Genomic DNA, 13,350 nt, shown 5'->3' on the forward strand with positions numbered 1-13,350 from the left:
ATACATATATATTTAATATCAATAAGACTTAATGATTTATCAGTAGGGGGTAAAAGAAAGTCTTCATAAGTGGTAAATTTCCTGTCATACTTTTGGCTTGAATAAATGGGTGACAGAGGTGCCATTGTCCAAGATGAGAAAACAAATATATGAAGAAGTGGTGCAATAGAAGTCAATGGAATGAGAAAATAGAGTCTGATAGAGAGGGGTCCCTTCCACACTTATAAGTAAATCCCATATAAGCAAACAATAAAAGTCAGTTTATACAATAGTTCAGTAACAGAACCTCTTAAGGAAACATACTCACTATTTTCATCCAGAGTCCTGGTTTTCTCTGTTTCTCAGTGAATCACTAGATGCTCTTGGCTATTATGATAGTAGAAATAAATCTGTTTACTTGAATAAAAACAGAAGAATTTTATTTTATGGAGTAACAAAGTAGAGGAACTGGTGAAACTAAATCTAGATTATTAAGAAATGACTAGAAGGTAGGAAGGTAGCGTCTCAGGTTAAGCACACATGGCGCAAAGCACAAAGACTGGTTTAAAGGATCCTGGCTTAAACTCCTGGCTCCCCACCTGCAGGGGGAGACGCTTCACAAGCGGTGAAGCAGGTCTGCAGGTGTCTGTTTTTCTCTCCCCCTCTCTGTCTTCCCCTCCTCTCTCCATTTCTCTCTGTCCTATCCAGCAATGACTATAACAATAAAACAACAAGGGCAACAAAAGGGAATAAATAATTTTTTTTAAAAAAAAGAAACCTGAGCCTTTGTGGTTGTTATCAGACCAGACTATGCGGGGGTTCAGGCAAGGAAGATCAGAGAGAGAGAGAGGGAGTGTGCGCATGCTGGGAGGAGGTATCCATTTAAGGAAAGGGTTTAAACTGAATTTAAATGAATGAGGGACGTTCTGAGTGAGAAAAATGTCTACTGACACATTAACAGTGTATTCTAGAGATTTATTTTGACTTGTATCTTAGCTGGATTGTTTTTTTCTTTTCTTTTTTCACCTCCAGGGTTATTTCTTGGGCTTGGAGCCTGCACTACAAATCCATTGCTCCTGGCAGCCATCTTTTTTCCTTATTATTTTTTTTTGTTATTGTTGTTGCTGTTGTTGTTGTTGGATTGGACAGAGAGACATTGAGAGAAGAAGAGAAGACAGAGATGGGGAGAGAAAGATACACACCTGTAGACCTGTTCCACCACTTGTGAATCGACCCCCCTGCAGGTGGGGAGCCAAGGGCTCGAACAGGGATTCTAGTGCCGGTCCCTGCACTTCGCACTATATGCACTTAACCCAGAGCATTACCACCTGGCCCCCTTGACTGGATTTTGAGTTCACATTAAACAATAGTTGATAATCAAACTATGCACAATAGTGTGCCATATTACCTATCATTATTAAATGTGAAACATTCAAATTTGGGATAAGAAATTACACTATATTCCTTTATTCTAGAATTTGTAAGTATTATTGCTTGTGTTATTTGTAGATATAAATATAGGGAAAATGAAAAGAATTTCTTAGATATGAGGATCAACTAAATTGGAAACTGTTTTTTTGAACTCTTTTTTTTAAATAATTTTTATTTATAAAAAGGAAACACTGATAAAAACAGGATAAGAGAGGTACAACTCCACACAATTCCTACCACCAGAGCTCTGTATCCCATCCCTTCCCCTGATAGCTTTCCTATTCTTATCCCTCTGGGAGCATGGACCAAGGGACATTATGGGGTGCAGAAGGTGGAAGGTCTGGCTTCTGTAACTGCTTCCTCTCTGAACATGAGAGTTCACAGGTAGATCCATACTGCCAACTTGTCTCTCTCTTTCCCTGGTGGGGCAGGACTCTGGGGAAGTGGGGCTCCAGGACACATTGGTGGGGTCATCTGCCCAGGAAAGTCCGATTGGCATCATGGTAGCATCTGGAACCTGGTGGTTGAAAAGAGAGTGAACATATAAAGCCAAACAAATTGTTGACTAATCATGAATGTAAAGGCTGGAATAGTGCAGATGAAGAGTTGGGGGTCTCCATTTTGTAGATAGTTATATTCCAAAGAGCCCGTGACTATACTAGTGGTTTTTTGTTTGTTTGTTTGGTTGGTTGGTTGGTTGGTTGGTTGGTTGGTTGGTTGTTTTCCTGAGCCTGACATCTGATATGCAGGTGGACCCAAATTATTATCTGGAGAGATAATGTCATGGCTGGAAAATGGACCAGAAAGCTGGATCAGCGAAGAGAGTAGCTACCAAGTATGGGAAAGGTGTTTAAATATTGTTGACTATTAACCCCATCAATTCGATCTGATCTGGGACACATATTCAGCTTAGGAACCTATGTGACCTCTGCATCCCTATAGGTCTGAGCTCACATTCTGTGGTCATGAATAGGAACATTCCAAGCTGCCCCAATTTCAGGATTCACCTTCCTCAGGTGGAAGCTAGAGTATGTTGTCCAGCCTCCCTTCAGAGGATGGAACATTCTCTACCATTTTTGAGCCTTTTGAATTCTTAAGATGATATCTCCATAGGACATGATGTCATGGGCCACACTGCTGTACCCCCAGAAATTTGGGTTGCTTCCAGGTTCTGGTGATTACAAATTGAGCTACTATGAACATAGATGTACACAGATCTCTTCTGATAGGTGTTTCTGTTTCCTTTGGGTAATCCCTAGGTGAGGAATGGCTGTGTTGTAGGCTAGGTCCATTTCTAGTGTCCTAATAAATCTCAGGATTGCTTTCCACAATGGTTCATCCGTTCTGAACTCCTGCCAGCAGTACAGACATGTCCTTTCTTCTTCATATCCTCTCGAACATTTGTCATTTCTGTCCTTTCTGTTGAGTGACATCCTGTCACAGGTGTAAAGTGGTATCTCATTGTTGTCTTTATTTGCTTTTGTCTGATAATCTTTGAGTACTTTCTCATATATCTGTTGGCCCTCTGGATCTCTTCCTCAGTGAAATTTACCCTATGTCCTGGCTCCATTTTTTAATGGAGTTGTTTGGTTTTTTGTTTGTTTGTTTTTTTGTTTTAGTGCTAAGTTTACTGAGCTCTTTATGTATTTTAGTTATTACTAAATCCTGGAACTTTTAGGGTTGGAGATAGTTCACCCATTTAAGTGTATATCTCACCATGCTCCAATTCTGTGGTGTTTCTCCCTCTCTTTATCTGAAACAAAAAACAAAAAGAAAAAGAAAAAAAGAATGAAAAATAATCAGCCAGAGAGAGGTGAAAACATGCATTACAAGGCTCCAGTGCCAATAAACATGTAAGAAAATAGACACACAATGAGATTTTTAGATTTGAGACGAAATCTCTACATTTGTTCTTGTGTAATCTCATCTTAGTCTTTCAAAACCTAGAAGGGCATTTGAAATTCTTTAACAGATGGGAGTTATGTCTAGAAATGATGGGTTCGGGAGTCTGGCAGTAGCACAGTGGCTTAAGTGCACGTGGCAAGAAGTACAAGGACCTGAGTGAAGCAGGTCTGCAGATGTTTATTTTTCTCTTGCCCTCTCTGTCTTCATCTCCTCTCTCGATTTCTCTCTGTCCTATCCAATGACAGCAACAATATCAATAATAATACTAACCACAACAATTATGGAATAACAAGGGCAACAAAAGGGGTAAAAATGGTCTCCAGGAGCAGTGGATTCATGGTGCAGCCACAGAGTCCCGGCTATAACCCTGGGGGCAAAAAAAAAAAAAAAGGATGGTTTCTTGGATATTTGGACTGCCGAATTCTTATACGTGATGTACAAACATCAGATGACATAAATTCAGACACAGCTCAGCAACATTTTAAACTCCAGTGTTAGGAGACAGAAACGATCTTTCAAATAAGCCACTCAAAATGACAACAGCTTAAATAATAGCCCAAGATTTGATGAAATTAAAAAAACCATGTACTGTATGATCAGAAAAATTATAGTTGAGTAGCAGCTACCAAATATCTATCCGTTACTGTGTTTTTTATTCTAGATCAGTGTGGCCTCTGAAAGTCCTCCTTGTTTACTCTCTAAAGATAATACCCAGTCCCAGAAATAGCTTCTCTATAAGAATATGGAAACTGGCAAGCTATAGAGAGACTAAATACGCTGCGGTAGATAGATAGCATAAAGGTTGTGTGAGGAGACTTTCATGCCTGGGGCTCCAAGGTCCCAGGTTCAGTTCTCAACACTACCATACACCAGAGCTGAGCAGTGCTCTGGAGAGAGAGAGAGAGAGAAGGAGATAATACACACATGATCCATGAACTGAGGTAGATAAGCAAATGTAAGACAAAATGTGCAGGAAAAATTTCATAACATCTAGGTGTGAGGAATTAAAATAAAAATACCATCAAATTTTTAGGTCTCAATTATTATAAAGAAGCACACAGATAGAAAAACAACAACACCGAAAAATGGAGTGACTTGTTATTTAGCAGCATCGTCATAAAATAACATAGACTTGGCGACTTAAACAGCAAAATTTTATTTCTCACAACTCTTAAAGTTGGGAAGTTTCAAGACACTGTCAAATTCAGCTTCCTGATCAGCTGATTCAGATTCTGCTTCTCCTACTAGTTTGCCATTAATTTCTTTCTTTAAATATCCTCAGAGGATATGCTTGAGAGAATTTTTTCATGTCTCTTCCTATATGGATACTACTCATATCAACATGGCAGGCTGGTGAAAAAGCTCAAGTGGACTGGACACTGCTCTGCAACGGCCCAGGTTCAAATCTGACCCTGCATTGAAAGTAACTTTAGTGCTGTGGTCTCTTTCACTTCTCTCTGCCTCTATCTGAAAAACAAAGCAAACAAATGCACCTTACCTATTATATCAGGGTCTACATTATAACCTCAATATAGCATTAGCTTAAAGACTTAATTTCTTTTTATGCTTTATTTTTAATTAGTGATTTAATAGAGATTTATAAAATGACATGGTAACGGAGGTATAATTCCCCAGTCTTCCCACCAGCAGAGTTTTGTGTCTCCATCTTCCTCCAGCAGAAACTTCAGTAGTTCCCCCAGACTAAGTGGTGGCACACCTGGTTGAGTGCATCTATTACAGTGCACAAGGGCTCAGGTTCAAGCCTCCAATCCCCACCTGCAGGAGGAAAGCTTCACAAGTGGTGAAGCAGTGCTGCAAGTGTCTCTCTGTCTCTTTCCCCATCTCTCTATTTCGGGCTCTATCCATTATATAAATAAAGATGATTTTTAAATAAATAAATAAAAATTAGTTCTTCCAAGGTCACAGATACAGGCTGACTTTCTATCTATTTCTGGCTATCTGTATGTCTATGTATCTATGTCTACGTTTTTTTGTTTGTTTGTTTGTTTGTTTTTGCCCATTTTTTCTATGTTCCTGTCTACACTTTCTAAGTCATACCCACACCTATTACTACTTCCAAGTAAAACCCAATTTTCTAAAACAGTTGCATGGGATTAAGAACCTAGTGTTTAAAAGCAAAATATATTGAATCCTTTTAGACATGTCAAATATGTGATGAAAAATGTATAAAATCTTAGAGATTTAGGACAGAGCATAAAGAAGCGAAAGTCACTGATGATTTATAACCCTTCAACATAGAGCTCAGAGCTGAGGTTGTGAATATGGATGAATTCTCTGATGGAGAAAGCATAGATCAATAATAAGGATTAAATTTGCCAAAGACCAAACCATTCAACTCTCAAAGGAGAGGAAGGAGGAATATGTTAGCAAGTAAAACAAACAAGTTGTCAGAAAGATGGAGAGGCAAAAAAGTAAAATAGTGTCCGAAAGAAGAAGTGGTTAATAATACTAACTAGTTATAAAGGCTTTGTTGGCAAAGGCCCTTGTCAGAAGGCTTTAGATTACAAATTAGGAACTTATTATTGATTTTGGGGTAAGTAGTCTTAGTAAAGTGATTAGAAAGAGATTAAGGTGCAAGGTGTTAAGTAAAAACAGGACAGGGATTATAAGAGGGATATATTTGAAGTGTAAATGGTCAGTTGTATTGACAGGGGAGTGAATGCAATGAAGGTGTTCAAAATGTTGCCAAGAATATTTTAAACTAAGATCTGCTATGTTCATTCATTCAGTAGATGGCATTTTTTCACCCATTCAGCTAAGCAAAATTATTTACACTGAAGATAAAAACAAATAGTTCGTGACCTAATTTATCAAGTTTTTATTTGTTTGTTTGTTTGTTTTTGTCTACTCCCTGTGTAGACTCTACTTTTTGTGTGTTGATAATTTTCCTGAGTAAATTCTTCAGTTAAGTATATTTTTATACATATATATATATACATATATTCTTAGTTTATTTCCATGCAACTACTTCAACACATGAAATTTAACAACATACCAGCGCTGAAAATTACTCTAGAGAGTGTAATCCATTATTAAATCAATAATAAACACAAACTTAAAAAAAAAACTACTGGGAGTCGGGATGTAGTGCAGCGGGTTAAGCCCAGGTGGCGCAAAGCACAAGGACCAGCATAAGGATCCCGGTTCGAACCCCGGCTCCCCACCTGCAGGGGAGTCGCTTCACAGGCGGTGAAGCAGGTCTGCAGGTGTCTTTCTCTTCTCCTCTCTGTCTTCCCCTCCTCTCTCCATTTCTCTATGTCCTATCCAACAACGACAACAACAATAATAACTACAACAATAAAACAACAAGGGTAATAAAAGGGAATAAATAAATTAAATAAATATTTTTTTAAAAAAAACTACTTCATATTCTCAGTATGTTGGTGCCTGGCTCTAATTTACATAGTTTAATTCTAAGCTGTTACTTCTAGCATTGAATCTGTGAGACTTCTATAGAAATCTAATTTTTTTTCTGCTTGCATCTTTATTTTCCAAAGTGATGTTGTGTGTTTTTAATGTATTAGTTCTTTAATATTAATAGTCTAATGTTACTTTTAAAAATAATTTAATTTAGGTCAGCAAGATAGTTCACCTGAGAGTGTCTGTTTTACTATAAATGTGACCCTGGTTCAAACCTGACTCCCACTGGGAAAAGCTCCAATACTGTGGCTTCTCTCTCTTTCTGTCTCATATACACACACTCTATATTTCTTTTTTTTTTTACTTTTTTTTTAACTTTTTTTTAATATTTATTTTATTTACTTATTCCCTTTTGTTGCCCTTCTTGTTTTTTTATTGTTGTTGTTGTTGGATAGGACAGAGACAAATGGATAGAGGAGGGGAAGACAGAGAGGAGGAGAGAAGGATAGACACCTGCAGACCTGCTTCACCGCCTGTGAAGCAACTCCCCTGCAGGTGGGGAGCCGGGGTTCGAACCGGGATCATTATGCCGGTCCTTGTGCTTTGCGCCACCTGCGCTTAACCCGCTGCGCTACAGCCTGACTCCCACACTCTATATTTCTGTCTCTATCTGAAAAAAGTGAGCCTGAAGCTGTGAAGCCCCAATGACAATGGCAATAATAATAACAGTTTTATTTATATTGAGCTTTTGTCATAATGTAAGGGAGTCCCCCCTTTTTTAAAGAAATACATACATTGTAGGTTGAGAAACAAACATGGAGAAGTAAAGCAGGACCAAGGATTCTTATTCTGTCCTTATATGTCACTTTCTTTTTGAGTAAAAAAATTAGTACAGCAGAGTTACATATAAGGCCAGATGTATAAAACACAAGTAAAAGGCGATAACTGTTCTTGCCTGTCGGACCACAGATTATAAGAGAAGCTAAGCTGTATTCCTTAACCAAGAAACTGTATTCCTTAACCAAGAAGCTGTATTCCTTAACCAAGAAACGATGTGAATCTATACTAAAGAGGCTATCTTCCTTACTCTAGTATTCCCAACCTGACTACACTGTACTATCTGCTCTTTGGGAGCAAAGAATGAGTTTCCACTCTTACTAGTGTTGCAAAGTTTATGAGACTTTTCAAAATTTGAAACAATTAATATGTGTTGCGATAAAAATTGTGCCAAATATCAAATGTGCCAGCCTTACTCTATTGTTTCATTTTATTATAAATTTTATTTTCACATATAAATTGAACCTGGGTCATGTGTATGACCAAGCAGGCATGCTATCCAGAGGAGCTATCTTGCTTGCTCTGCATTAGTGGATTTCAAATTCAAATGTATTTTAAGTTATTTTTTTAAAATTTTTTAATTAATTAATTTATTTACAAAAGGAGACATTAATTTATTTATTTAAGAAAGGAGACATATAGGATGGGGGGTACAACTCCATACAATTCCCGCCACCCAATCTCTATATCCCATCCCCTCCCCACTAGCTTTCCCATTCTCTATCCCTCTGGGAGCATGGACCCAGGGTCATTGTGAGTTGCAGAAGGTGGAAGGTCTGGCTTCTGTAATTGCTTCCCTGCTGAACATGGGCTTTGACTGGTCGATCCATACTCCCAGTCTGCCTCTCTCTTTCCCTAGTAGGGTGAGTCTCTGGGGAAGCTGAGCTCCAGGACGCATTGGTGGGGTCTTCAGTCCAGGGAAGCCTGGCCGGCATCCTGATGGCATCTGGAACCTGGTGGCTGAAAAGAGAGTTAACATACAAAGCCAAACAAATCATTGAAGAATCATTGACCCAAAGCTTGGAAGAGCAGAGATGGAGTGTTGGGGGGTACTCACTGCAAACTCTAGTGTACTACTGCTTTCAGGTATATATTTGCCCTAGTTTATGAATATGTGTGAACATATACTCTATCTCCTGGAACCTAGTCTATATCTAGGTTTTGGGACTTTGTTAGTAAGTGAACCACCTGGGATGGAATTAGAGAATACTATGAAAGGAAAGGTCTCACCCGAGTGGTGAAGCTGAAGGGTTGTCATTCCATACCTGAAGTCTCTGGACACAGTCTGAAGTAAAGCATGCTGGGGTGGCACTCGCGTTGATTAGGTTGCAATCAGCGGATGCAATATTATTTGATAAGAATTGGGAGAAGCATACGGGAAAGTGGGCCCTACCCTAGGGTCCCAGGACTGGGGGAAGTTTAGGCTCTATAGTGGAAATGTGAGGTTCCTGTTGTCTTAGGGTTCGAGAAGAACATGGATAGTTACTGTTATCATCACATTATTTGGTAATTGGGTTAGCTTTGAAAAGTCCCTTTGTTAGATATACAATCAATTTCCCCCCCTCTCATATTAATTAGTGATTTATATTACTACAATTTAATAGGTGTGTACATAAACACCATTCCCATCACCAAAAGATTGTGTCCCATCCCACCCACCCACCCCCACCCCCCACTTGCCCAGGAAGCCGCATGTCCTCTCTCCCGCTCACCACAGGGTTTTTGCTTTGGTGCCCTACTTTCAATTTAGTCAGATCCTGCCTTTAGTTTCCCTTTCTGATCTTCTTTCTCAACTTCTGTTGATGAGTGGGATCATTGCATACTCATCTTTATCTTTCTGACTTAGCTCACTTAACATAATTCCTTCTAGCTCTGACCAAGATGCTTCAGAGAAGTTGAGTTCATTGTTCTTAGTGGCTGCATAGTATTCCATTGTGTATATATACCACAGCTTTCTCAGCCACTCATCTGTTGTTGGGCACCTGGGTTGCTTCCAGGTTTTAGCTATTATGAATTATGCTGCTATGAACATAGGTGTACACACCTCTTTTTGGTTGGGTGTTATGGAGTCCTTGGGGTATATCCCCAGGAGAGGAATTACTAGATCATATGGAAGGTCCATGTCTAGCCTTGTGAGAGTTTTCCAGACTGCTCTCCACAGAGGCTGGACCAATTTACATTCCCACCAGCAGTGCAAAAGGGTTCCTCTGTCCCCACAACCTCTCCAGCATTTGTTGCTGCTGTCATGTTTGATGTATGCCATTCTCACAGAGGTGAGGTGGTATCTCAGTGTTGTCTTAATTTGCATTTCTCTGACAATCAGAGACCTGGAGCAGTTTTTCATATGTTTGTTAGCCTTTTGGATCTCCTCTGAGGTGAATGTTCTGTTCATATCCTCTGCCCATTTATGGATGGGGTCATTTGCTTTTTTGTTGCTAAGTTTGCTGAGCTCTTCGTATATTTTGGTGATTAGTCTCTTGTCTGATGTATGGCATGTGAAGATCTTCTCCCATTCTGTGAGGGTTCTCTTTGTTTGTATGATAGTTTCTTTGGTTGTGCAGAAGCTTTTCAATTTGATATAGTCTCATTTGTTTGTTTCTGATTTAGTCTTCCTTGCAACTGGGTTTGTTTCATCAAAGATGTCCTTGAGTTTTAGGTGGGAAAGTGTTTTACCAATGTTTTCCTCTAAGTATTTGATTATATCTAACATCCAGGTCTTTAATCCATTTGGAGTTGATTTTTGTTTCTGGTGAGATAAAGTGGTTCAGTTTCATTCTTCTGCATGTTACAACCCAGTTTTCCCAGCACCATTTATTGAAGAGAGCCTCCTTCTTCCATTTAATACTTTGGGCCCCCCTTATCAAAGATTAGATGTACATAGGTGTGGGGGTGTATTTTAAGTTCTAATGAGTATTTTTTATTTTCTTGTAGAATACTAATTCTCACTTGTACTATGTGGCATATATTATTATATCCTGGTCACTTCCAAAATAATGGGTTAAATTGTTACAGCATAAAATAAAATAGATGCCTCTGATTTTGCCTAATGACTCTATACAGAGTTGAATAAATAGACTTACTGGCTTTGATAGAGACTGTATGTGTCTGTACATCCTGGAAATTTGATAAAAGAATACCATATTATTTAGTCTATACTTCAATATTGAACATCAGAGACATAGCGAAAAATAAGTAAAACAAGAGGGGACAGGTGGTGGCGCACCTGGTTGAGCGCACAGGTTACAGTGTGCAAGGACCCAGGTTCGAGCCCCCGGTCTCCACCTGCAGGGAGAAAGCTTCACAAGTGGTGAAGCAGGGCTGCAGGTGTCCTTCTTATCTCCCCCTTCCCCCTCAATTTCTGACTGTCTCTATCCAACAAATAAATACAGATAGTAAAAAAAAAATAAAAATAAGTAAAACAAGGAGGTAAAACATGTATCAAACCCTATTTTATAGCAATAGAATATTAAAGTTGCCTGCTGATGTGTCAATAAATAAGAAAGAGAAGGCAACCTCAAAAAACTAAGGGCATCATGCAACTAATTGCAGCTGCTTGAAATTCTTGGTGGAAAGGGGATAGTTGCTGAAAAATAGTACTGAAGTCAAGTTTAGCATCTGGTGAATTATACTACAGTTTAAAAATTCCTGGAGGGTATAAAATGCATTAAACTAAAAATGGCATTACCTTCCACCCTTATTCTCAGCAAATAAGGAAGAGGTCATGGAAGAAAGAAACAAGATAATAATAATAATAAAAGATATTGGGATTGTACAAGAGTAATTTATGTAGTAGACCTCCCCTCAATAAATACTGACTGAAAAAAATGTATAAAATGAGAGAGAAACTTACTAGAAAATAACATGGATGAACGCACAACTTTTGTTTACAGATTGCCTGCTGCTGTTTTGAATTGAGTATTAAACTGTTTGGTGTCTTTATTTTAGTCAAGACATATTTTCACTGACATAGTGACTACCAAAAGGTGAAAAATGAAGACAGTTTAACAGAATTAAAAGAGAAAGAAAGGAAGAAAGAAAGAAAGAGAAAAGGAGAGATAGAGAGGAGAATACTTTTCCTCTTTTCATGTTTTACTATTCTTCGTGAATCCTTCTAAACTATGACCTAGAGTACGAAAAGAAGAGCCTGGCTTTTCAAAAAGCTTTTTAACTTGTTTGGACTACTAAGGAGTCTAATCTTATGCCAAATGGTTTATCTACTTAGGTTTAGGAAATCTTTCTGTTCGTTATCTGCTACTTAATTTGTTTCTCTATTCACTTCCATTCTCGTCATTTATTCCTACAGATGTAAAAGATTGAGAGCAACTTAGGGCCTTTGGTAATTTATTAAGAAATTCAGCTTTAGTAAATATTTCTTCCTGTGCCCTTAAATAATCACCAATTTAAGAGTTTAAAATGACTATCTTAATTAATTTGATAAACAGCCTCATTGTGATATGATTTACATAATGTAAAAATTCCTCCAGTTAAAGTGTACAGTTCAGTTAATTTTCACTTTTTTTTTTAATTTTAACACTTTCATTGCCTGAAAAGATCCCTTCATGCCCTTTTGCTATCAGTTTCCACTCTCATCTTCAGTCCTAGGTAACCACTGATCTGCTTTCTACAGTCTTCTAAGGCCTTTTATTGAAATTTCAGCTGACTGGAAACAGAATTTCTGAAACTTTTTTTTTCACATATAAAATGAGTTTGCCTTAGATGACCTCACCAATGTACCCTGGAGCTCCATCTCTCTGGAGCCCTGCCCCACTAGGAAAGACAGAAACAGGCTGGGAGTATGGATCGACTAATGCCCATGTCCAGTGGAGAAGCAATTACGGAAACCAGACCTTCCACCCTCCTGCACCCCATAGTGATCCTGGGTCCATGCTCCCAATGGGATAAAGACTAGGAAAGCTATCAGGGAAGGGGATGGGATATGGAACTCTGATGGTGGGAAATGTGTAGAATTTTGCCACTCATACTATGGTTTTGTCTATATTTTCTATTTTATAAATAAATAAATAAATAAATAACAAATATTTTTTTTAATTCACCCACTGGAAGTAAAAAAAAAATAATAAGTTTGCCTTATTTATATAGCAAAAGATCAACCAAATTAAGTGGATCTTGTAATTCACTGTAAATAGGGCAGAATAAATTAATTACAAATTTCTTAACTAGGTGCTTCAACTTTACCATAAGCTTCATTTGCTTTGCTGAATTGCAACTTACTCTCTTTTAGTTACATATTGCCAGTTTTTGATCTATGCATGACTACTGATATCACTACTTCAAGATGTAGAAATCAATATTCCTTTCCACTTAGTCTACATCATTATGACATTTTCCTGAAGAGCTGCTCGTATCTATGTTTGTGCAAAGAGAAAGAAAACAGAGACATGTGTGGAGACCTAGATGGATGTAAGGTGGATTAACTCAGGAGAGTGATTTTTGTCATAAATCCTGAACAGGTAGAGAATAAGGTGCATACATTTGGAAGATAACTTCACTGTGTCTTTTTATTTAACAGAAGAAATGTTAAACATGTTCTAGCAAGGAATAAAGCATTGCAGTGGACTAAGTCCTATGTTTTACCAGAGTTTCCCTATGATGTCAAATGCATGTTGGCAGAACAGAAGTGTCCTGATCACAGCATGAGAATAAGGATCATTGAGTTTCTTCAGGCCGACATGACCAAGTACCTGGAAGGCTCACTGTGAGTAATAATGGGGTAATCTTATCACTTTAGGTGGGGAGCTGTCTTAAAGTAGAGTAGAATTCATTTGAAGCAAACTCTCTTCAGATTTTGGGTGATAT

General features: G+C 38.2%; 1 protein-coding gene across 1 annotated transcript in view; it reads left to right on the forward strand.

The window, feature by feature from the left end:
* SAMD3 (sterile alpha motif domain containing 3) overlaps nucleotides 1-13,350 on the forward strand; it is an 87,593-nt gene that overhangs the window by 20,333 nt on the left and 53,910 nt on the right. Inside the window, exon 4 of the mRNA XM_060190924.1 lies at nucleotides 13,064-13,249. Coding sequence (XP_060046907.1) covers nucleotides 13,064-13,249 — 186 coding nt within the window. The remainder of the gene's footprint in view (nucleotides 1-13,063; nucleotides 13,250-13,350) is intronic.

This window comes from Erinaceus europaeus, chromosome 4 (assembly GCF_950295315.1).
Source record: "Erinaceus europaeus chromosome 4, mEriEur2.1, whole genome shotgun sequence".
NCBI lineage: Eukaryota > Metazoa > Chordata > Mammalia > Eulipotyphla > Erinaceidae > Erinaceus > Erinaceus europaeus.